Source organism: Podarcis gaigeae (genome assembly GCF_964106915.1).
Source record: "Podarcis gaigeae genome assembly, chromosome: 3".
Lineage (NCBI taxonomy): Eukaryota > Metazoa > Chordata > Lepidosauria > Squamata > Lacertidae > Podarcis > Podarcis gaigeae.
In genome coordinates, this window is record NC_139680.1 from 46,778,128 (window position 1) to 46,803,222 (window position 25,095).

General features: G+C 41.0%; 2 protein-coding genes across 3 annotated transcripts; one reads left to right on the forward strand and one right to left on the reverse strand.

The window, feature by feature from the left end:
* Positions 1-739: 739 nt before the first annotated feature.
* On the forward strand, positions 740-5,469 carry TSTD1 (thiosulfate sulfurtransferase like domain containing 1). The gene is made up of 4 exons (XM_083731533.1): positions 740-965; positions 2,383-2,559; positions 2,762-2,921; positions 4,631-5,469. Exons 1-4 carry the CDS (start codon positions 791-793, stop codon positions 4,692-4,694), a joined length of 576 nt encoding a protein of 191 aa, XP_083587659.1. The 5' UTR covers positions 740-790; the 3' UTR covers positions 4,695-5,469.
* On the reverse strand, positions 5,463-20,345 carry CCNC (cyclin C). Of its 2 annotated transcripts, none has more exons than XM_083731487.1 (12): positions 20,114-20,345; positions 17,469-17,575; positions 15,089-15,173; positions 13,996-14,065; positions 13,136-13,187; positions 12,367-12,422; positions 11,984-12,019; positions 10,271-10,362; positions 9,343-9,410; positions 8,883-8,962; positions 8,151-8,269; positions 5,463-7,068 (listed from the first exon to the last, which is right to left on the reverse strand). In XM_083731487.1, exons 1-12 carry the CDS (start codon positions 20,143-20,145, stop codon positions 7,014-7,016), a joined length of 852 nt encoding a protein of 283 aa, XP_083587613.1. In that variant the 5' UTR covers positions 20,146-20,345; the 3' UTR covers positions 5,463-7,013. The 2 variants fall into 2 exon arrangements, with proteins under 2 accessions (XP_083587613.1, XP_083587612.1); XM_083731486.1 differs by having other exon boundaries at positions 5,463-6,910; positions 20,114-20,332.
* Between the last annotated feature and the right edge of the window lie 4,750 nt (positions 20,346-25,095).

A 25,095-nucleotide genomic window follows, 5' to 3' on the forward strand; every position in this document is an offset into this window, starting at 1 on the left:
AGCCCCAAATATTATATCATTTCCTCATAGGGGAGTTGTTCCAGTCCCTTGATCATTTTAATTGCACTCTTCTGCACCTTTTCCAGCCCTACAATATCCTTTTGAGGTGAAACGAGGGCATAAACAAAAGAACTTCTTAATTGTGCAGAAAAAGGGAAACTGAAGGCACCCTGAGGGGCGCATCCAGAGAAAAGGAAGTGGTGTTAACATAATGCAACTCATAGAATCTGAATTGCAGGGTTGGAAGCGACCCCAAGGGCTATTTAGCCCAACCTCCTGCAGTGCAGGAGTCTCTGCTAAAGCATCCATGATAAATGGCCATCAAACCTCTGCTTAAAAACCTCCAAGGAAGGAGAGTCCACAACCTCCAGAGGTAGGGAAACCGTTCCACTGGGTTGAGAAGAAAACAAGTGCTTATTTGGCATGCAATTCTAGACTCACTTTAAACAGCAAACGTTTAAAGCACACCCCCCCGCTCCCAAGAACCTTGAGAACTGTAGTTTGTTAAGGGTGCTGGGAACTGTAGTTCTCTGAGGGGTAAAGTACAGTTCCTTTGAGGGATATGTGTGTGTGCACTTTAAATGTCTTTTGTGTACTCGGGAGTAAGCCCTACAGGAGGCTTCTAAGCAAATGGGCATAGGATTGAGATAGCAGCTTCTGGTGCAAAGCGCCTATAAGGCACAGACGAAAAGACAGGCAAACGACGCGGCCTGCTATAGCTTGGGAAGCCCGGCAAAGAATGGGAGGAGACAAGTTAAAACGCGCAGATACCTGAGCCGCGTTGGGCAGCATGTGGGGCTGCTGCAGCCGGCTGGGTCGGGCGACCTTTCTTTTGACAGCAAAGCGGACAGGGGTCAGTGCGAGAGGCGGGCGAGGAAAGTGCCTGCTGGCAGGGAGCCACGGTCGCGGCTCCATTCTGCGGCCGGAATCGGGAGCAGGCCGTGGCCCCTTCTGGAGTCCGGCCCGTAAGTGCCCCGGAGTGGGTGGGGAGAGAGGGGAGACGCCGGCGCGCGCGCTTCGGGGCGGAGTGGGGAGAAAGCATCTCTCCTTCCCTATACCGAACCGACAGCATAGTCTGACGTTCGCTAGCATCAGTGTAAGATCAGATCCGCACTTGCATAATTCAGCAGATCTGATTGCTGGGATAGCTCAATCGGTAGAGCATGAAACACATCTCAGGGTCTAGGGTTCGAGTTCCACGTTGGGCAAAAGATCCCAGCATGGCACGGGGTTGGACTAGATGATCCTCGTGACCCCTACCAATTCTACAAGTCTGTCATCCCTGTGATGTGGCATCCCTGACCATAAAATCTGCCCCCTAATCCAGTTGTGTTTCATTAGTGGAACATTTATCAGTCCTAATTTTAGGATTAGGACGTTTGGCTCTGCTTGCGAAACAGATCCATTGCAGTCTCCAGATCTAGCTTCCAATTCCAAAAGGGGGAAAGAAATTGGGCAAAGTTGCCTATGCTGCCTTTCGGCCTCATTCTTTCTTTGTGTGAATGATTTTGCGTGTAGGACGTTTTAAGGAGGAAGTGGTATCTCAATATCAGATCAGATGCTATATACTTAAGTTATTCCCAGATCAGGAGAGAAGGGTCACAGGAGACCTGGTGGTGTGTCCAGTGGGGCTTTGTGGGCTTGTGCTCCACAGTTAAGTAGCAACTACATATTTCACACTTAGGGAGAATAGTTCTAAGCTGTTTTTATATCTTTCATTGCATTAGTTGTTTCCCTATATCTCCTCTTGAATGGGAGGGAGAGGCTGGAATCCAAGCCTGCTTTGTGCCAGGCTGGGAGCAAGGGTGGTTGGGGCCCCTCTTCTCCCTAAAAGATACCACACAGTAAGTCCAGACTAACAAATTTATTATGGCATGTGGTTTTGTGGAGTATAAAAATACTCTGAACCTGTAGAGTTTTACAACTCTCAGCAAAACACAAAAAAAGCATTTTGCCAATCTTAATAACCCCTCATCTGGTTTAACCTAATCACCTTTAAAATGGTGCGCAGGCCAGCGGCCTATACCACATGATGTGTTGTTTGATGAAACACTTTCTCTTCTGAGTCTACTACTCCCTTTCAATTTCACTGTCAGATCCTGAGTTCTAATGATACAGAAATTATGAAAATCTATGAGTACATTTGACAATGCAATATTTTTCGGGGGAGGATACTGTGTGTCACGACATAGTGTGTCAGCTGCAGTGTGTATGTCTAAAAGTGTATCACCAACATGAAAAGTTTGAAAAGCTCTGCCCTATAAAGCCACTGGCATAAACTGTGCTCACTGGTAACATTAGAAGTTGCTAGTAGATGTATTTGAGAAATGATGGTCCAGAGACAATATTGCTTGCTTGAGTAATAGCTTCTTCTCTTTACAGATCTAAAAACTGAAAAACCAGACGGGATTGTTTGCTGTTTTTCCACTGCTAAAGATAAGGTCTCCTACAAAGAACTCAAGGAGTTGCTGCAATCCAAGGCCATTTTGCTTGTTGATGTTAGAGAAAAATGGGAAATTGAGCAGTATGGGAAAATTCCTGGATCCATCAGCATTCCATGTAAGCTTCCACACTTCCTGGTCATGAGCGGAGTGAGGAGGAAATACAAGGCCAGCTAGCTCAAAACCTTTTACCTATGTAACAGGAGATATGTAAAGTTCACCCACGTATCATGGATTTTATGACCTGTTGCACTTACTTGCTTTATAATGATTCATCATAGTCAGTTGCTTAATTCAACAGTTAGTCTTTGTTTTTGTAGTGGGCGAGGTTGTGGAAGCTTTGCAGATGGAACCGGTACATTTTAAGGAGATATACAATCAAGATATGCCTTCTAAATCAGACATTTTAGTGTTTTCCTGTATGGCAGGAGTGAGAAGCATACAAGCTCTAGCTGCTGCAAAGTCTCTGGGTTTCAGCAGGTGAGTATATATACTACTCAGGGACAAACTGCATAAATGTATCTTTACTGACTTCTACCTCTGCTTTAATACTTACACTGATGTTCTACTCTGAAGTGTGGTGAATCAATAGCTTTTCATTCCATAGCACTGATCTTTGCTTCTAAGTAACTTATTGCTCAGTGAAGACCTAGGCCTGGCACAAATGAAGCAAACCGTAACCTTTGTCTCCTGCCATTCAAAACTTATTACAGTTGCAAGTAGTCTGTGCCATCTATTTGTGCACATCAGTGAAGTTGAAGCAGGACTGGTCACTCTAGTCCTTTAAACAAAAACCAAAAAACTAGGTCAGCTTGTTTTAAGTTCTTTGGAATGCTACAGGCATTTCATTCCGTAGAAGCAATCACAAAAAGTAATGTTCTCGTGCATGTAGGCTGACAGCAAACTGCCTAGAGCAGTGGTGGGCAGAACATAGATCAGGATCTACTAGTAGTACTCTGAGTGACTTGCAATAGATTGTCAAGGATTCCATTCCTGACAGCCAATCGTTTAACAGCCACAAGAAAAAAATGTCAAACACAACACCTACATTAGACTGCTGAAATGAAGACAGCTTGAGATAACTAGGATTTTTTTAATGTATAGAAAGACCGGAGTTCAGCTCAGTACTGGTACACTAATCTCTGTGCTCAGCAGCTTCCCAGAATTCTTTAATTCTAAGTATATGTATTTTGCACAGGGCTCCATTTGCAGTAAATACAGCTATAGAGCCATAGCTAGGTGATCTTGCACCCCTGGCAAAACCATCCAGATTCGCCCCCCCCTCAGCCATGTACAAGTTAGCTCTTCTTTCCACCTCTCCTCCACCCATTCAATTCACTCTCTATTTAAAACCTTTTCTTATGAGGCAATAATCCATATTTTTATTTATAGACATATTTAAGCTGATTTTGTGCCCCCCCCACCTGCGGCCCTGGTGGGGGCCCACCTCACCACCCCCTAGCTACGGCCCTGCAAAGAGTGACAGATCTTCCTTGAAGATAGTACATGGAAATACAGGCAACCCGTGTGGGGACTGCATTTCATCATCACATGCGACAATGAAGCACGCATAAGCCCATTAGGCCCCCTTCTGCCCTCTTTTCGAGCCACTTCTGGGCCGCCTTGGATGCATGTAAATCAGTCTTCAATCTAAAACTGCCACCTGCCATTTCACAGCTTTCCTCTTAAAAGGAAATCCAATTGTGATTTTAAAAAACATAACTAAGGTGATACCTTATTCTGCTTTGCTACATCAAAGGTTCTGCGTGGACTCTGCAGAATCTTAATACCTTTGGCTGCTGTGACAAAAACAAGAATTAAAAATCTCGTATGGGCTGCAGCCAAATCCAGTGGTGAGATTAATAGTTTTTAATCAACAAAACTATTATCTGTTTTGCAAAAATGAACTATTTGTTTAAGAGGCTATTGTGGGTTGTGTTGTTTGAGGAAGATATCATATGCATGCTCCTTTGTTTCCTTGTCTTATTAAATAATAATTGTTACACCAGAGAATGCAGCAGATAGTATTTTGAAGTTGGAAGTAGAAGGTTAACATTCCCGTAAAGTTTTGAGCCCACTGAGTTCTGAGCAAAACAGTGATCTGGCCAGTATGTTTTAGAGAAAGGATAACTAACTAAAATACTTTGTACAGTGTGAAATGTTAAGATGCTTACTTTATGTGCTTGCAGAGCTCAGAATTATGCTGGTGGCTTCAAGGAATGGGCTGAGTATGAATCTTCTGCAGGGAAATGACGTCTGGAATAGTGACCTATTCAGTATCCTCATAGTACACAGAGTGAAAGCTAACTAACTTTTATTAAGGATCTATATAGATTTAGGAACTATTTTGTGTAGCAATAGATTGGTTGTGTTACACAGCAGGAAAGAACTGATACCTGTTTTGAATATTCAACCAGGCTACTCCCCATTATGGAAATATCCTCTCCAAAATTTGAATATTTCCTCTAAAATAGTTTTGCTATTTGAATGAAATTTGCAATGGATCAATATAATAGCCTAAATAATAATCAGGTTGTTCTCTTAACACTGCAATTAATTTCAACTCTTACATACTAACTGAATTTTGGTTAGTCGTGATTTCAAAGTAAAGTTGTGCATTTTAAAATTAGTAATTAGACACTTTCTTCAAACAACTTTAGCTAATTTTCCCAGTAATTTTTCCTGCACATAAAACAGAGCTCAAATGTTTATCCAGCATGTAAGAGATAACCTTGGTTTCTTCTTCTTGCTTTTAAAGTCTTTGACTCTTTGTGGAAGTAATAGTGTGTGGAAACATGTTTTTATCCAACAGGGGAAGTGCTCATAGTATGAATACAATATGCTACATCTACATAACCTATTACTATTCCACAGTTAAATCAGCAATGCAATCATATTTCCAATTAAACAACTTCCACTGATTTCAGCGGATCATGATTCAATTATTTATATATCTGCAATACCACCTTGATTTATTTGTATCGTTTATTTATCACTCCAGAATAAAAGAACCAGACAAAGTTGTCAATTTGCATTTGTTTTTATTCCTACCCAGCTAGTTCATATTACAAATAAAGTTTAAACCCTCAGGGGAACAAAATTAATTTCCATATGGCTAAGGACAAGGTGTCTTCAACCAATCATGTTAGCACGGGTGTGGAACAAGACAACAAAATAAGCAGAACGAATAAGGAGAGTATGAAAAGGCCAGAAACACATCACTTCTCACAGAAGTGTTTTCGTAAGTCAGTATCCAAACACGCTTTATAAAAATAACTTACAGTTAAGTGCAAAGAGCCCAATCACTTGCATACAAAAACACTTTGGTTACACTTAATTGAATGACAGATCAAGTAGAAGCAGGCACTGCTGCTTTTTAAAAAATCAAGTTTTAGAACAAGCACCAAGTGACAAGATTCTTCAAAACAACATTCCTCTGGTTTTGTACCAGTTTAAAGTTGTTCTCTGGGATGAAAAAAGACCTAAGACTGAAATCCAGTAGTTATTTTTATTTGATTTTGTTTTAGGATAACAGACACTTACTTCATTATGAAATTGTGTGTGCATAATGTTCATTAAAATCTAAAGGCTTTGAAGCAAATCCCATTTTCAGTGGAAGGTGTGCCTGAGTAAAGAGCACAGGATATGGCCCTGTGGTTAAAAAAAAATTAAGCCTCTCTAGTTAAATTTTTACAGTAATTAATAAATAGTTTCCTACGGAGTAAGTTTTATTTTCATCTGAATACTTGCTGCTTTCTTAAGAAGCCTCTGTTACGATGAATGATTTGTAACAATGAAGGCAAGCTAACTTCTATAGCACACAACACATCCACCATTACCTCAAATTGGTTAGATTATTCAACTTGATTGGATTGCAAAGTATGACTTAATAGTTTAGCACTTGTAAAGGTTGAAATTTTCCTCCCTACAACAGCCACAATTTGCATTATACATATTGCACTTTTTTGGGTACTGGATTTCAATTTCTGCTAGCAAATTATAGGTACAGACTAAGACTATCTTGTTAAATTTCAGGTGAGGAATGCAAAACTATCTTACTCTTTGTTTAAGGAGTCTTTTCCTTTCAAGAATTTACTGAAGAAGTGCATTTTCCTTCTTGTACAATATTCACTAGCATTTAGAGTATATACCTGGTCAATTAGGATTTCAAATCCAACATTTCAAGCCACCTTCTGTGGTCAAACTGGTATGGGGGCAAGAAGATCCAGTTACTCACCCAGCTTCGTGGTAACAGTTTTTTTAACTCTTCATTTTTAAAAAAAAAACAACTAAAGTGTTGAATGCTGTCCATACTGAAGTTAATCATGTTTTTTCTAGCTTTATCCAGGCTTTCGACTTGTTTGGAGACTGAGAAGTGGTGTTAAATGTGTTAGTGCCACAATTCAAATGGATGTGTATTTATGGAAAAGTTTTCAATATGCTTGACAGAAACATTCTTCAAGTTCTTTCTGAAAAGACATTATTGAAACCCTGTGTTCATGTCTTCCACACAAGAAAAAATCCATCATGACATGATCCAAAGTGGTCCACAATGAGTTTCTTTGGAATGACTTAAGACTGGCTGTAGCTAGAATTCTGACTTCCATTTGGACCTTGGTCGCCTTCACTGTTCGGGACAAAACAAATATGGATATATATTTTTTTAATTATTTTACTTCTGTGAATTCATTTCATGAAGGCATCTCTAATGTAACAGCAAGGCAGGAGATTACAGTCTTTATTCTACAATCTTGGAAGCACAAGAAGTCACAATGGAAAAGATCAATCATCATGCAGCTCTTTAATTACATTTACTTCATGTGAGAGCATACAAGAATTTATTCTAGGAGAGGCTGTGCAAGTGGCAAAATGTAAATAGCACCACGGAAATTTGCCTCAAACTCCTACAAATTGTGAGTCTTGCTTAAATCATGACTGAGGAAATAAAAAAAAAGTTTTCTGAGTCCTTGTAGCTTTTGTCTTCATACTTTTACTTAGTTATGCCAACAACTGCCTGGGTAGGGAGCAGTGTGGTTATTAAAAAAATTACTTGTTCCTGAAATGCACATTTGTTTTTCAAAAATCAGGTATAGAATTTAGCCCACACAATGATCTCACACTCAGCTCATAACCAGAGTTGCAAGGGGCAAAGGTTATATATATCTTATCCAAAATCACAACAACCTATCCACCAACCCCTTGCCAGTAAGCCTGTGCTAATCCTATTTATTATAAGAAGACAATGTGCCTGGTAAAAAGGTCCCTGCAAACCAAAAAGCTTTAATATGATAGTCAAGGAACAATGTCACTCAGTTTACAAATGTCCAATGACTAACAGTCCAAAATCATAGTTTAAAGCATTATGTTCAAGCACAGCCATTCATCATGTTCAAATGACATTGATAAAGGTTGTTATAGTCCCTGAAGATTCAGAAGGAGGTTGCCTATGCCTACACAATTCTGGAGAGTTAACTTATTTCTATTAGGTAATTTCACAAAAGAAAAGCAGGAAGTTGTGTAACTGTTAACATGAGAACTATCAAATTTCTAGCAAATAGGAATACATTCTGATAGATCCCTGGAATGTTGTTAAAATTTTCGTTTACACTTTGGAGACACTCTTCAGAGAAATAGAAATAGATATATACAGCTATAGAAACAGGGATAGATAAGTACAACAAGGAGAAAATAAAGTTTGAAGACACCTACCTGTTTGGAGGTGGTTTTGGTTTAGGCATCTTACTTAGAATAGTAGCCATTTCTTTCCTTTCATCAAAGTTCTTCCATTGTTCATACAGTTTCAAGATAACCCTGATTATTTCTAAAATCTAAACAAAAATATGTCTAGATGACAAAACGTGGCCATGTTTCTATGTGTCTGTCAGCAACAGGTACACACTTCATATACAAGGAATAGGTCCGAAAATATTAAGTCTTCTGTTATCCTTGTATAGTACCCCTGTCTGTTTAAATTTAGTAATAATATATTTAATATTTTACCCACTGGGGGTGGAGAAGGACAAATTCTGAGCCTACTTTAAAACATTCAACATCTTAAGACATTGGTACTTGGGATTATTTGGGATTTGTTACTGGGAATTAATATGAGCTTTAATCTTAGAGAATAATAGAGTTTATACTCAGAGATCAGTGCACTAGGAAATTAGATGAATGGTCAGTAATTTCAAGAGGAAATAAACACAGCCTTCATTTGATTTACATCAGCCCAGTTCCAATACACATAGGACTTTGAAAAAAGCACCTGCACCATGAATTCTGCCCCTAAAAGGACCAGAAGTTAGTCCAGTGTTCAAGCACTGTCAAGAAGGGATTATAATACCTGGTCCTATGAAGCTACCACTTTACATGAGGACATGTGGCTAGCATACATGTTTTCCCATTACACAATAAATCTTTAGCTAGGAAAGAAAATGTTTCTACCTTCTCCATATCAACAGAGAGCTCAGCAAACCACTGTCTAGCATCCTTTTGCTGGACAACACAAGCCACATGTAGACAAGCTGCAAGGGAAACAAATGTTGCATAAGGTTAGATAACAATACTTGCAGAATGATGGGTAACATACCAGTAATGGCAAAGGACATTTCCAGAACATGTTCTTTGTACCACTGTCTACCTCTCAAGAGAGGATTTTTCTACCAAGCCATTCTACTTTTCACACTGCTGACACTTAACATGTACATTTAACTTTTGTTTCTTAGTTGCTCCATTAGATTTTTTTTAATTAACACCATAAAAGCATTTCAGTTACTAAGTAAAAAAATGAAACTGAGGCTATGATGTCAACACCAGACTTTATATGAAGATGGTCATGGGTGGAACTCTACACCAAATCATTTCATTCAAATAGCGATAAAGCACTTTTTAACATGTTACTTACCTAGAGCTATCATGAAAGGAGGGTACAGCAGACAAAGATCAGTTCTATACGTGTCATTCACTATCCTCCTGCACAAACAAAAGCAACCAATCAGCATGCTGCCATTCATTTCTTCACATAAGGGAGTCAAGGTAATATGCCACAAACACACCAGCTTATTTCTCCTTTAAACGTTTACGTTCTGTTTGAAATCAGGATGTTGGTTATCATTATATACATATCTCATTGTAATTTCCCCCCCCCCCTACATGCTTTGAAGTTTGGAACACTGGTTTAATTTCTTCCCAAATCCATTCCGGAAGTCCGTTCAACTTCCAAAGCATTTGACTTCCAAATCACGGCTTCTGATTGGCCGCGGAAGCCCCTTCGAATGTTTGGCTTCCAAAAGAACGTTCAAAAACTGGAACAGTTACTTCCGGGTTTCGATCATTCAGGAGCCAAAACGTCCAAGTTCCAGGGCGTTCTACAACCAAGGTACAACTGTAATAGATCTGTATTCAGAGACATTATATGATGTCATCTTTCCTACTGCAAGACAAGGTTAGGGATGCTTTGAGGGCAGGCATCTTGCTGAAGCCACCTTGAGCTCCATGAAGAGCAGGGATAAATATACTAAATAAATAAAATAGTAATCAGAGTATCTAATTACTATGTGTTCCTCTTGGGTGTTTTGAAGAAAAGGCTGTACAGGTCATATGTAAAACAATCCAATGGTGGCAAATAAACCAAACTGGTTCCATGTGTTCTCCAGTATGTATTAAACTAATACTGATCTTCAGGAAAATGTCTAGATATTGGCTCACGTGACTTTGGCAAACTGGGGAAAGTGTCTGCAAAGTCAGTTAGCAGACTTCACCTCCGTTGTTGTATTTAATCTTGTACTCTTCCTCAGATGAACACACTCTTTAAACATTTTTATACTTATTACCAGGCAAGGGGTAGCAGCATATCTTCTTGGCCCATATCTTGCACATACTGGAGTAGAGGTCTATAAGGATGGTATACTATCAAACAGCAGTCCTGGAAAGATTGATTTTAAAAGGCCATTTAAAATTAAGTGCAGCACAAAGCTCATTGTCACTAGCAAGAATTCAAAACATCTGACTTACAAATTTAGGTGCTTCCTGCCTTCCATTCAACATGTTACTGTTGCAGCACCCTTATTCTGTCAAAATGAGGTCAATAGTCTCTTTAGAATACTCCTCTGTAGAAGCTGACAGACTGCCTATCAGACTGCAGTATCTCCCTCGGAGACATAAAGTGACACAACTGTAGCCAACAAAGACCTTATTTGCCCACAAACCTAAATACCTCAGTGGAAAATGAACCTTGCGAAAGAACAGCCTGTGTTTAAAACTGCATAAACTAAAAGCTTGCCAAAACAACTGGCACTAGTTTGAAATTCAAGTAAGTTCTCACTTCTCTTCTTATAATATAAATGGGGCATTATGTCAGAGAGACTGTAGAAGGAAGCTCCTTCTCCACTAGTACAGAACAGAGATGCAATGTGCAAAGGTGCTATGTGCTGCAAACCACACTAAAAAGAGGGAGAATTTTTAACCACAAAGCACATCTTAGAAGAGAGTTTTTAAAAGTCGAGGGTAATCTGACAGAGGCCACATGCCAATGGTGAGCAGGGCCAAAGCTAAAAGTGGGTGGAGTCCAAATTATTACACTGCCTGTTGTCTGAGCAACATGATGAATAGAGTAGCTGTGCTGCCTGTACTGGTTAGCTGACTGATTGGAAGAGCAGTTGTCAGTACATAAAGTAGCCAAGAGTACACACATTTCCAGAGAAGTATTTATGAGATGTAAGAACATGACATGGGTCCCTGAACCTACACCTGTGGTTAAGTATTTATAGTACAGTGGTACCTCAGTTTAAGAACAGCCCTGTTTACAAACTATTCGGTATACAAACTCCACAAAACTGGAAGTAGTGTTCTGGTTAGCGAACTTTACCTCGGTCTACGAATGGAATCCGAACGGTGGAAGGACACCAGCAACAGGAGGCCTCATTAGGGAAAGCACACCTCAGTTTAAGAATGGCTTTGGTTTAAGAATGGACATCCAGAACAGATTAAGTTCGTAAACCGAGGTACCACTGTATATCTTACAAACTGAATATAATGGATTCAAATATCTATACAGTGGTACCTTGGGTTAAGTACTTAATTCGTTCCGGAGGTCCGTTCTTAACCTGAAACTGTTCTTAACCTGAAGCACCACTTTAGCTAATGGGGCCTCCCGCTGCCACCATGCTGCTGGAGCACGATTTCTGTTCTCATCCTGAAGCAAAGTTCTTAACCTGAGGTACTATTTCTAGGTTAGCGGAGCCTGTAACCTGAAGCGTATGTAACTCGAGGTACCACTGTACAAAGAAAACATTCAGGTTTTGTATGTAATTTGTGCAACTCTATTCTTAATTTCTGCTTAGCTTTCATGAACTACTAAACTATAAAAAGGAATGCTCTTTTCTTAGGGACTTGCAGTGCAACTGGGGGGAGGTGTGGACAATACTGCCTATTTAAAGGTAAGTGCTGTGGGTAATAGCTCATTTCATCGCCTTTAACAAATAGGAAAGCTATATACTTTTGTAATATAAAGTTAAACTAATGCAGAGGTAAACAGATGAACTTACCATTAATTCTAAGAGATAGAATTCACATTCTAGTATCTGCAAAAATACAAAGTAAGTTAATCATATCAAACACACTGCTCACATTAAAAGGAAGGAGGGAAAACACAGATCCTTTGGAGACTAGGTAAATCCATTCCATTCCACTCAACATCAACATATTGTAATGAAATTCTGTGCATAATACATTTTATTAGACACCAGTTCAACTGTTGCACCCATTTACAAAAAGGCAACGTAAGTGATGCACATGAGGAAGTAAGTTCTACTTATTAATTGGTGGAGCTTACTTTCAAATAAATATATTTATGGTGGAGGTGCCAATGTACTAATTCAGAGATGCTATGCTAATGCAAACTATATCATATCACTACAGGGTTACTTACATGGTTCATCCTATAAGGAAATTCCTTCGGAAAGGCATACGAAAACCTAGTTTTCACTGCAATTAAAAGAAGTCAAGAGACATTTTTTTTAAAAAAAGAGGATAAAATTAAACCACCATGTTTATTTTTCATTGAACTCACAAATCTCACAAGACTGGATGTTGGATGCATTGTTTTACATTTTCAAGCACCTGCAAACTACGTATATTAGAGCATATGGACTTTTGAGATTACCTGACAAAATTCAGGTACAATGAAAAACTACTATGAAAGAATGTGAATAAAATAGTATTGCAATGACCAAAGCAAAGGGTGGGTGGGTGAGAATAGGTTTTGAAATTTATTTTATATACTTTGAAAAGTAAGTTGATATGGCTTTTTAAAAGAAAATGTTTACCAGTCTCTGAAAGCTTACAAATTGACCAAATTATCTACTGGAGTGGAAGCATTTACCAGTTTCTGGAAATTAGTTTTCTACTATCATGCATGTGCAAATATCTATTTTGCAGAGGGGCGAGGGGAGACAGACTTTAACCAAGTATGAAACATACTATGGATAAAGAAATTCATTTTCATTGCTGCTGCTGAGATTGAAAACTGATTTCAGTTAGTACTCAATCTGTTTTATTTATTTCAGATAGTTATAATATTTAATCCCCAAAGTTTCTAAGCAATGCACAGCTTCCTATGAAAACATTTTATCTATAACTATTATGATGACTCTTTTACCTATGATAAAGCAGCGGAAAAGGACATGATTTACACTTACATACAGAAGTAGCAGCGGATATCAACCTTGTATTTGAGACCACACCAAATTCCTAAAGCAAGAAAAAAGAAGTCACACTGGAAGGTATTCCACACTAGAAACACACTGTGACAAATTGCCTGTCATTATGATGGGTGAAAGGAAGGTTCTCTTGAGAGGCTTGTAGGCAAATGCTGAGCACTTTCCAAGGCCAGCCATGCCCAGCTCCACTGCAGCCTATGGTGAACAGGTGTAAAAAGGTTCATCTCCACCTCACCCTACTATAGTCACAACAACGCTGAAAATAAATCTCTTTTCTTTCCCATCAGCAGAATATCTTTCAATTGCAATGCAGCTTCCAAGATGACCCTCATACCTGGCTTCTGTAACCACAAGGCAAGAAAAGCAACCTGTAGCACTGGAAGCATGGTGTGATCAAGGGTCACCATTTATTCTGAATGTATGAACAGTCAAACACCAATAATGATGGTGGGAAGGGCACAAAACCCTTGGTGGGAGAAATGCTATGCACTTTACTAAATCCTAGTATCTATAAAGATTGATAAAACAAGACAGCAACTCAGCCAATAGGACAGATTAGAATTACAGTTCATTGCCACCATTGGATCTTCTTTTTTAAATTTATCTTTATTGATTTTCTTCTTAAAGGTTAAACAACAACACATGCAACAAAAGAACCCCTCCTCCTCTTGTAGGTGTGATGCAGCATTGAATAATGGAGCTCCTGTTTCTCCCAGAAGGACATGGAGAAACAAAGCCACCAAATGCTCCAATTTAACTTTTCTCTTTAGGGTTAAATACTAATTCCGCTCTTTTTTATACCAAATTTATGCACGCACAGAAAAATATGCTCTACGTACCTCTACTTTGGATGCCAAAAACACACACGTAGGAGCCATTAGTACCGGATCTATACTTTTTAGGGAATATCTGAAAAGTTACAGTACATGATTTTAAGAAGGCGGAAGGAGCTATTCACCTGGAGCCCTGCTTTTTAGAAAAGTTACCACCAATAATGCAAACCACTTTGAGGTTTTTTTTACAATCAAGCAGTGTATAAATTTATTAAATAAAGAAAATTAAATTAAATAAATAAAAGGTTTGCATATATAGAAGGACAATGGGGTTGAATTGAACCGTATCACTTAGCTGACAGGAAGGCTTCCATAAGCAGAATGGGAAAGGTAGCAGTTTTTAGCTATTTGCCTTCCCTCCTACAGCCCCACCCCTCTAAATCTGTTCTGCAGGGTCTCCCAACCCTCTGTAGCATATTTAGCAAGTGGAGAGAGACTGTGTGTGATGTGTTGGCATCCATCTGTCTCAGGAGACAATGGAAGAGTGTGCCACTGGGGGTAAAGTCAAACCGTTAGAGAGTTGCATTGCCTGCTGTGACTGTAGAGGCCAATATGGGAGATATGTTTTATTACAGCTGGGGCAGATGAAGGCATCTGGGATCGCTGTTACAGAGGCACCATGGCATTGTGGGATGTAATAACTGAAAATTGTTATCCTTCCCATTCTGCTTACAAAAGCCTTTCATCAGCTGAACAGTACCCACTGGATATGGCTACAAACCAACTTATCTGTTAACTTATGAATTCTGTTTAAAAAGGAAAAAATATATAAAGTCAAAATCCGTTTATTGTGAGGACCATGCCTGTGCACAAAAATCAACACTACAATAGTTAAAAATATTAAAATTCATTACATACTGTGCCAACAAAACCTTCTTCCCACAAAATAGAAAAGGAGGGAAAACGAGCAGCGAGTTAAACAGACGATGAAGGGGTCTTTACATTGTCGTCCATAAATCTTTCCCTGGCTTTCATGGCCTTCATCACAAAAACCGCTACCACATGGGTAATGCGTGGGTTTGCATCAACTAACAAAAATTTTACTCTATCTTCAGGACTGGTTATAGAGGAAAAAATATATATACTAAAGTGGTCCTACCTGGCATAGAACCTTTTGAAGTAGACAGTGGCAGTGGCAATAACTTGTTGTCTTAATTTCAAATGTTCACCTAAGGCCTGAATAACTTACAAACAGAAACAAAACTAAGTTAAGATTTTAAAGTACAATTTGCATTTTATCAGAAGTGGTGAAGGTTATCTCCCACGGCGCTGTGAAACAATCACTATGCCAACATTTCATTACAATCAGATCCTATCCACATTTATTCAAAGCCCCAATGATTTGATGAAATTTACTGATGCATAGGACTGCCTTAATATGTAAAGAGTTGTTAAGTTGTTAAGTTGTTAACCAAGTCATCCTCCCAGGAACCCTACAAGATACATCAATAATATTTTTACATATTGAGACCATAGCACAGTTGCCTGGTTCAGATATACATTTCCCAGACTGCTAAACCATAATATAAAACATGATTTAATATCCTTGTCCTTGTCAGGTACTGACATTAAACCAGAGGTCCCTGTTTCAGACATACCAGGGAACTACCAAGGAACAAATGGGAATCTGGTCTTAATGGTTGTTTCTGGCTGCTAAACTGAAATTTAGCAAGCCAGAAAATGTATGGCTGAACTGGAAGAGTGATTTCCCCACAACTACCTGAGGGATTAAAAGGTGATTCTAGATCAAAGTGCAGCATGCTACCCACTAAGTCAAACTAGTTCAAACACAATCAGATGGCACTTAATTCCAACATTTAAAGATGGCTCCATGAAAGAAGAAGAGGCATGTGACATCTCCGTACAGTGAAGGCAACAGTTTGCTCTAGGATGTACAATTTAAGGCAACTCTCAAATCACTTACTCTAGACTCCTACAATTACATCACACATGCCTTCTGGAGATCTGTAAGCCCTCAGCTAAAGAAACAAAAAATGAGCCACCTCTAGCCTACAATGCTTAAACACATCACAACGCTGATGTTATTTGTCCAATGAATGAAGCTGCCAATAACAACATAGTTGCTGAATTTGGCAGGGCAGCAGGTGTTTGAAGTATGACATATTTAATCTAGGGAAAGGAGTGGGATGCAGGGGGGAGAGACACTAGAGGAAGTAGTCAGCTGCTCCATCACAAGCTCTGCCTGCCAGTTGGCCAAGAAGCAGCCCTGGTGTCAGCTGTGCAGGTAGCTCTTATTTGGCCTTCCAGGCAAAGGAGATGTGCCAAGCATGTTAGAAGCATCCGTCTGGGATCCCGAGCAGAGGTGGAAGGACAGAATGATGGAATGAAACATAAGGTGATTACTTGGTATTTTTCCTGAATGCCCTCATCCATTTATAATCTGAACATGGCAATGCTGTATCATTATCCTGCCATTTTAAAACAGCACTGCAAGTTATGCCATTCCGATTCACATAACTATGCACAGATTTTAAAGGCTGACTGCCAAGCAAGGCATTTGCACACATGATTAATGTTTAAAGGAACAACCATTACAATTGTGATCAACCTGATGCTGCACTGTAACACCATGAATAAATGCTATATACATTCATGAGTACATTCATGATATCCAAATATCACGACACAAAAATCAGCAGCACTATACAAATATTCTCCATCCAGCCATAGCAGTTTCTAACATACTACCTCTCTTTCCCATATTAAGTTTACACAGATCTGCTACAGTGGCTAAGAAAACAAGCGAAGAACCAATAGATCACAGTGCAGATCTTACTGCACTGCTAAAAAAAATCATTAGGCAGGCTTAACAAGCCACTACTTAACAGACAGCAACTATGACAAGAAAGATCATCAGCAACATTTGCACACACATGCCTAAGTCCAAACCATGTTCTAGCTGTAGACCACAGAAGAATCATACAAGCTGAATCCAAGTTGAATGCAGAGAAGTCTCTTATCAGTTTCACAGCAAGTCTTCAGAATGCAGAAGAACCTAAGAACGACTATTAAAGTGAAAGACCAAGAGAAGAATAACCTCATGGTAAAGGCTGGACTGTCAGTTTCAGCTCCCCTGCAAGTGCCATCTTTACATACAAACTAGGCATTATGTTATTGCCTTTAAACCAGGACCTGAAGGACAGTCACATTAAAATAAACATGTAGTAGAGGCCCAAACTTCGGTGTTAGAACACCTGCCTTCCATCCACAAGGTCTCAGGATGAAAACATATGCATAATGCCAAAAACAATAAACCATAAATAAACCTGAATGCTATATTTAAGGTGAAAGATAAGGTCTCTTGGGGGAGCATGTTCATGTCACTAGGTACCTAATGAATGTTTCTTCTAAAAAAAAGTTATGGTGAATTTGTGTATTTTAAGATATTAACACAAAAATAATTCATCACACACACAGTATGAAACAGTGGGTTAAGTTAAAAGTGAAACTATTTTTACCATTTGTAAAAAATATCTGCAGCTTCCAATATTCTTCTTCTGCCAAAAATTTTAAGTCCTTCTGGCGTTCCTTCAACAGATCTTGCTTATCCAAAATCCATTGTAAGCTACACAGAAAGTGGAGAGAGAAGAGACAACTTTCAGTATAAGTTAGATTATTATACCAACTAAACAGAAGGCCATTGTACCACAAATAGAAAGGAGCCTACGTTTCAGCTTCTACTACACAGCCTGATGCAAAAGCCACAAACTTTCCTAGGTATTCAGAGCCATACTAATTTGTTCCCCCAGCACCTCTTACATGTGCCACAAGAGCCAGCAGCTGCAAGAGACAGCAGCAGCCAAGCAAGGAAGCCCCAACCTGTGACATGCTTCGGCAGACATTTCCTCTGAGGCCTGCTGGGGCCGAGAGATTCAGCTGCAGAGCAGCATCTGGAGTATCTGAGAACGAGGAAGAAACTTGTATATGTCTTTGTTTTGCCCTAGTAACTTTCCGTCTATTTTATTGTATTTTAAATATACTGCTAGATGCCTCAAGAACTCTGGTTTGTAAGCAGAATATAATTTAAATACATAAATAAATAAATAAATGCTATGCAAAGCATGCATACACCTAAAAATTCAATCCAGCCTCTCTGCCTGTGGCACCTGTCCCAGAAGTATTTCAACACCATCATGGTTTTCAATTATGTGTTTACATATATTGTTTTGGGTTTTGAGATCAGACTTTCTCACAAATAAACACATTTAGAATTTAGGTGCTGGTAGATTACACATAAAAAGTGGGCAAAGAAGGATAAAATGACTGCTGCAATACTGAGAATTATCTCCAGCCAGGTGAAATTTTCTCCTATTTGTAATTGCTAGTTTGCATTATCCTAAAAGTTACCCATTCATTTTCTGTCAAAAATTTATGAACCTGAGTCAAGTCTTTTCACCATGGATATTTTTTACAAGCTTTCAGTTATTTCAAGGGTAGCCAACATGGTGGCATCCTGATGTTGCTGGACTACAACAACTACACCTTCCCTGACCACTGACCATGCTGGCTTGGGCAGATGGGAGTTGGAGCTCAACAACATCTGTAGAGCACTAAGTTGGTTATCCTCAAGTTATCTGCTGAAGGTTCTCTAGCCTCATAGTATCACAATGCTCTATTCACCTAAGACCTTGTAGGTGGAGGTGGTAGGGAATAAGCAACCCAATTCTTGGGAGGTAGTACAATATTCCCTTGTGCACAGATACAGTATGCAGATACGAAAGCATTTGAAGAAAGGAGGGGGAAATGATGAATTTAAATGGGCAATATTCCTCTCATAGTAAACAACAAATAGATATCAGAACATTCCACATTTTTCACATTACCTGTTTCCATCCAAAATTTAAATAACTACTTGTTGCCTTTCCATTTGAACCAAAATAGAAAATAAAAAACTGTGTGCATAAAGCGATACTAGTAGTATGGTTCAATAAAAGACATCAATAGTTTGTTAGGTTTTTTAGCACCACAAAACTCTTGGGTGGGGGTCTTTACTAAATTATGTAGTATACAGCAGGCAGCACTTTTACTGTGTCAAAAGCACCTTGCCCTACATGAGCTGTCACCTTATCAATGCCACATGAAAGAACACAAGAAGAGCCTCCTGGATCAGGCCAATGGCCCATCTAGTCCAGGATCTTCTTCTCACAGCAGCCAACCACATGCCTGTGGGAAACTTGCAAGCAGGACATGAACACAACAGTACTCCGCCCACCTGCGATTCCCAGCAATTGGTATTCAGAGGCATACTGCCTCAGACAGTGCGTGTAGAACTGTGGCTATTAACCTCTAATAGCCTTCTCCTCCATGAATTTGTCTGATCCTCTTTTAAAGCCACCCAGTTTGGTGGCCATCACTGCCTCCTGGGGGAACGAGTTCCATAGTTTAACTATGTGCTGCATGAAGGAATACTTTCTCTTATCTGTCCTGAATCTTCCAGCATTCAGCTTCATTGGATGCCCGCAAGTTCTATTGTCATGAGAAAGGAAGGAAATATTTTCTCCATCCACCTACTCTGCAACATGCAGAATCTTTTGAACTTCCACCATGTCACTTCTTACTGGCCTTTTCTCAAAACTAAGAAGCCCCATATGCTGCAACCTTTCCTCCTAGGGAGATTCTCCATCCCCTTGAACATTTTGGATGCCCTTCTCCTGACCTTTTCCAACGCTACAAAGTCAGTTTTTGAGGCAAGCTGGCCAGAACTTTACACACCGCACCATAGATTTGCATGACTTTCTATAAGGGATTTTCCATCTGGAAAAACACAACAGCACACACAGCCAATTTCGTCCTTACAGCCAGTAGCAGAAAACCCATAACAGCTTTGGCATAAAGCCATACAAACATATAACAGTGTAAGAATTCATATTTTCCCCAAAAGCCACAACCTCCAGGCACACCCCTTCCACCCGCAAAGCCGCATCTCACTGCACCTAATATTCCAACGACTATTACCTATGAAGGACCTACGGGGGGAATTTGCCTCGCCCGCCTTTTCTCCCTCCCCCCCCCCCCCCAATTTGTGCCTCCCCACCCCGGTAATCCGGCACAGCTTTCGCTTCCCATCCTAGATGCACCCAGACCCGTGAAAACAGCTACTCACTAATGCGAGCTCTGCCAGAAGTTCCCTGCCATGTAGCGGAGTCGGCGGGAGCCTTTTCGTTTCTGGTTGCCCAGGCGGAGAGCACAGACGCCGGTACCGGTGCAGCCTCCTCTGACGCCCCCCTCCCGCCACTCCAGGAACAGGAACAGCTTCAGCGGCAGGAAAGAAGAGCCTGTAATGAGCGGCAGCGCTCCTAACAAGCGGCAAGCCTCGGTTCTGCGTGCTCACCCCTCCGTCGTCCGGCAGCTCGCGGCCGCCTTGCAAATCAGTTCCGCAGCAGACAAGTTCCACCCATGGGGTGGCGGTGGGGGTCCGAATGGAAACTCAAAATGCCGGCTATCCTCACCCTCAGCTGTTCAAGGGTGCATCAGTTAAGTTTTGCCTTGCCCTAGAGGGCTTTTGTGCAAAATGAAGTTATTTTAGTGAAATGAGTGCACATTCATTGGGGAAGACAGTTACGCCCTGATTTATGTTCACTATCCCACTAAACCAGCAGACTGAGACTAAGAACTGAGGAAAGAGAAGAGTTTCTGTATCCGGGGAGGGCATTCTACCATGACAGTCATAACAAAAAGTCCAGATGTTATCCCTCGAGCAAGGATGTAATTCTGCCCTTGCATACTTTCAAATCACTTAAATCGCAATCTTACCTGAGAAAGGGGATTGCCTCATCCTGTGTTTTTAAGTCCCAAATACATCTCTTCAGACCATGCTCCAATATTTCTTTATTATTATTATTTTTATCCAGTCCTTCAGCAGAGATTCTAAGGCAATTTTTTTCACTACAAGTAAAAATTCTAGCCCTTATTCAACACACTGAGCAATCTCAGTCCTACAGAGGGAGCCGTTATCTAACCGTTCACAGCTGGCAACATTCGTCCACCAAGCGATTCCTGAGAATCCAGAACACACTGTTCCCAAACCAACAGATTTCCTATGTTTTTCCTGTTATTTTTCTATTTTTCACATATGTTCATTTGTGGCAATATTTCTGCTTCAAATATTGTGTGTTATTTGTATGCATTATCCTTAACTACAGTACAGGGAAGTCAAGCCTCTAGACACCCTGATTTCCCTTGGAGTAGGACAAACCCTGCTACAGGCCTGTATTGTCAAGCCCAGTCAAGGAGCCATATATGCCCTACTTAAATATCTGTTAGGTTACCAACCTATATGAAGCCTGGGTGTATAATAAAGGTACAGATTTAAGAAATTTAAGTGGGATTACAACATTGTTCTTGCCTCCATAGACTGGCACTGTGCTATTGCTTTCCCTCTGCAAAAGCATTTTCTGCGTTGTAGACAGTGATGTGGCTGATGGTGGTGTTTCCCCCCAGATCACGTTATTGCATTACCTACCTGCATTTCTGTACTACCTTTCCTGCAACATGCTATGCTCCTGTCATTATCATTCATCACTTTTGTAAAATTAATTTTCCGCACATTTTTATTCCATTATTCATATCCATATTACATTATCCAATTCTATACATTATGAACGAAATATACAATGATCCTTAAGAGGAATTATCAACAAAGGATTGTAAACTTCTCTCAAATGGTATTCTAACCTTAATTTGAATAGTTAGAATACGAAATGTTTCGATTCAGTTTTTGGTACACTGCTTTAAAAAATGTTTGGTTAAAGTGCAATTGCACTTGATTTTTGTTTTGTTTTGCTCTGATGGTTGACGATTGCACTTTTTAACTTTGGAACTGCATGGCTGGGGGGGGTAATATCTACACACATCATGAACCAATGCCGGATTTACATATAAGCTAAACAAGCTATAGCTTAGGGGCCCACTCTTTTGTGGGGCCCCAAAAAAATTAAAGGAAAAAACACAACTAGATGTACATTTCCAAAATATAAAATAAAAAAATAAAAATAAAACCTACATACAGCAACAGTATTTTGTTTTGTGGAGGTTCCTATAATGTAAGTAATGGGCCCCGCCTGCTAGCCTGCTCCCTAAAATATAAGATATAAAGGGCCCCATTACCTTCAGTAGCTTAGGGCCTCATCAAACCTAAATCCAGCCCTGTCATGAACCAGTGGGGCACTAGCAATATTCAAATAAAGTTCTTGGAGTGCCTCATGGCCATGTGTTTCTATTGAAATAGTAATAATAATAATCTTCAGGGCTACATTCCACTGTGGCACATTTGCACACTTTTTGCAAATCAGGGGGAAACCCCAGGTGGTATGGTTCTTGTTTACCCATAATGCTCTGGATATACTCACCTGTATTGTACTGCTGACTTGTAATTTGGACAGGGCTGAAAAACAGTCTTCACAGAGGAATGCTCTAGCTTCCTTACACCGAGGAGGTGAGGCTGAGACATGTCTCTTGGCTTACATTTTATGTCCATTTCATAGAAGACATATTGCCGTATTAAAAATATTATTGGTCGCATAATACACTTAAAGCACAGACCTCTCTGCCTTCTTTCTATCTATCTATCTTTCTGTCTATCCATCTAGCAACCTTCAGGGATGCTAAGTGTGGAAGGTGATGGTTTTATATTGTGTTTATATACACAATATACACAATACACAGTATGCCAGCTTCCAAGCATCACACATTCTTTCACTTGCACTTCCCACAATATGGAAGGAGTGTATGTAGCTTTTCTAGCAGGGATGAGGAACCTTTTGCAAACCAAGGTCCACATCACCTTCTGGGCAACTTTCTGAGGGCCACATGCAGACAGCTTGAGTTAGGCTGCAATTCCATACCCACCAACTGGTCCCTTTTTCAAACTTAAGAAAACCAGGACAAAATTCTTATGCCAACTTGGATTTTTCTGTTACTGCAGATATATTAGCTGCCACAACACATTTAAGGCATCATACAATGGTCATGTACTATATGCACGTGCATACTGTGGCTATAAGGTAAAGTTAAAGGGACCCCTCACCATTAGGTCCAGTCATGACCGACTCTGGGGTTGTGGCGCTCATCTCGCTTTACTGGCTGAGGGAGCCGGCGTACAGCTTCCGGGTCATGTGGACAGCATGAATAAGCTGCTTCTGGCAAATGAGAGCAGTGCACGGAAATGCCATTTACCTTCCCGCGGGAGCGGTACCTATTTATCTACTCGCACTTTGACATGCTTTCGAACTGCTAGGTTGGCAGGAGCTGGGACCGAGCAACAGGAGCTCACTCCGTAGCGAGGATTCGAACCGCTGACCTTCTGATCGGCAAATCCTACGCTCAGTGGTTTAACCCACAGCGCCACCCACGTCCCATACTGTGGCTATAACATATGGCCTAATGTTGAAACAAGGTGGGTGGCGCTGTGGTCTAAACCACAGAGCCTAGGACTTGCTGATCAGAAGGTCAGCGGTTCGAATCCCCATGACAGGTTGAGCTCCCTTTGCTCGGTCACTGCTTCTGCCAACCTAGCAGTTTGAAAGCACGTCAAAGTGCAAGTAGTTAAATAGGTACGGCTGCAGCGGGAAGGTAAACAGTGTTTCTGTGCGCTGCTCTGGTTTCTCCAGAAGTGGCTTAGTCATGCCGCCCTCATGACCTGGAAAAACTGTCTGCGGACAAACGCCGGCTCCCTTGGCCTGTAAAGTGAGATGAGTGCCACCGCAACCCCAGAGTAGTTCGCGACTGGACTTAACTGTCAGGGGTCCTTTACCTTTATCTTTTTAATGTTGAAACAAGTGGACACAAATTCAAAGTGCACAGGATTGGGCTGCACAGCTTCAAAAGAGAACATATATATGTGCCCAAATATCTCCTTTTGTAAGCTGCCCTGGAAATGTTTTGGAACTTAAGGGGAGTGCTTACGTCACCATCAAATGCAAGACCTAAAAGGGCCAAACTCTGACTGGATCATACCCATTTAGACTAGGTCACTTTGGACCCACTTGCATGCTTAGCAATTTGGTCTGATGGTCACTCACTGTCATGCAAAGCAAGGAAACTTTTTTTGCCACTTGCTGGAATCCTTCCCATGCACTGCCCCCACCAGCAGGGCTCAACTTCACTGTTTAGCAACGCTGTTGGTGCTGCAGCTTTTCCCATTCTTGGGAGAGTTCGGGAGGAAGAAAGGCCGGGTCCCCCACTTCATGCTGCTGAGACAGGGCAGGCATTTTTTGATTCCTAAATTAGTTGGTTATATGCCCTTGATCAGCCCAGCAAGAAACTCAAATCTCCGTCCATCCTTACGCATTTATCTCTTTCCTCTCCGATTCCGTTCATCGCCCCATCCTTTGTTTGTTTGTTTTTACTCCGGATTAAGTGCATAGCTGTCACCGTTTCCCTTTTTTAAAGGGAAATTCCCTTATTCCGAATAGGATTTGTCGCAAGAAAAGGGAAAAATTGACAGCTATGTTAAGTGTGCCTATGGGATCACAATCTTAACCTTTCCCTGTGTCGACCCGCGCCTCTTCCATGCCCTTTCCTCGTCTCCATTCATTCCCCCGCTGCCTTGCAATGTCTTAGACGGCGGCCGCCTCTCTCCAAACAAGCCGATAGGCGTCGCAGCATGGAGACGAGCGCAAGAGGAGGAGGAGGAGGAGGAGGAGACTGCGGCGCGTCACTGCCGCGGCTGCTGCGGGTGTCCAGCCCACCTCCTCTCCGCCAGCGGCGTCGGACGAGCCAAGCAGCTCCGCACTAGCAGCAGCAAATTCGCGGCGGCTTAGTGGGAGAGCAGGCGGGCAGCAGGACCGACTCAGCCACCCGACGGCTTCGCACCGACCGGTAAAGAGAGGATCGGGGCGGGGCTTCGGAGAGCCGGGGAGGCGGAGCCCTGCGCTCTGCCTGACGGCTGTCCCGACGCATGGGACTCGGTGGGCCCCACCGTAGAAGCGCGCGGCTCCCGCAGTTAAAAGGGCAACGGCAGGGCGCTTACCTTCCCGTAGAATGCGCTGTAGAAATGCAGCTCCTCGCTCGAAACAGGCACGTCGAAGTCAACACAAAGGAAACCTCGGCACACGTGATGATGTCCAGTCCCTTGTAACTAGACCC

Bases quoted from the DNA above. Each gene is read 5' to 3' on its own strand.
- TSTD1 (XM_083731533.1), top strand. From the start codon at position 791: ATGTGGGGCTGCTGCAGCCGGCTGGGTCGGGCGACCTTTCTTTTGACA. The intron at 966-2,382 runs GTAAGTGCCCCG...TTCTCTTTACAG, and splicing joins CCCCTTCTGGAGTCCGGCCC to ATCTAAAAACTGAAAAACCA. The intron at 2,922-4,630 runs GTGAGTATATAT...ATGTGCTTGCAG, and splicing joins AAGTCTCTGGGTTTCAGCAG to AGCTCAGAATTATGCTGGTG.
- CCNC (XM_083731486.1), bottom strand. From the start codon at position 20,145: ATGGCAGGGAACTTCTGGCAGAGCTCGCATTA. The intron at 17,576-20,113 runs GTGAGTAGCTGT...CTTTCTGTGTAG, and splicing joins TTCTGGCAGAGCTCGCATTA to CTTACAATGGATTTTGGATA. The intron at 15,174-17,468 runs GTAAAAATAGTT...TCTGTTTGTAAG, and splicing joins GCAGATATTTTTTACAAATG to TTATTCAGGCCTTAGGTGAA.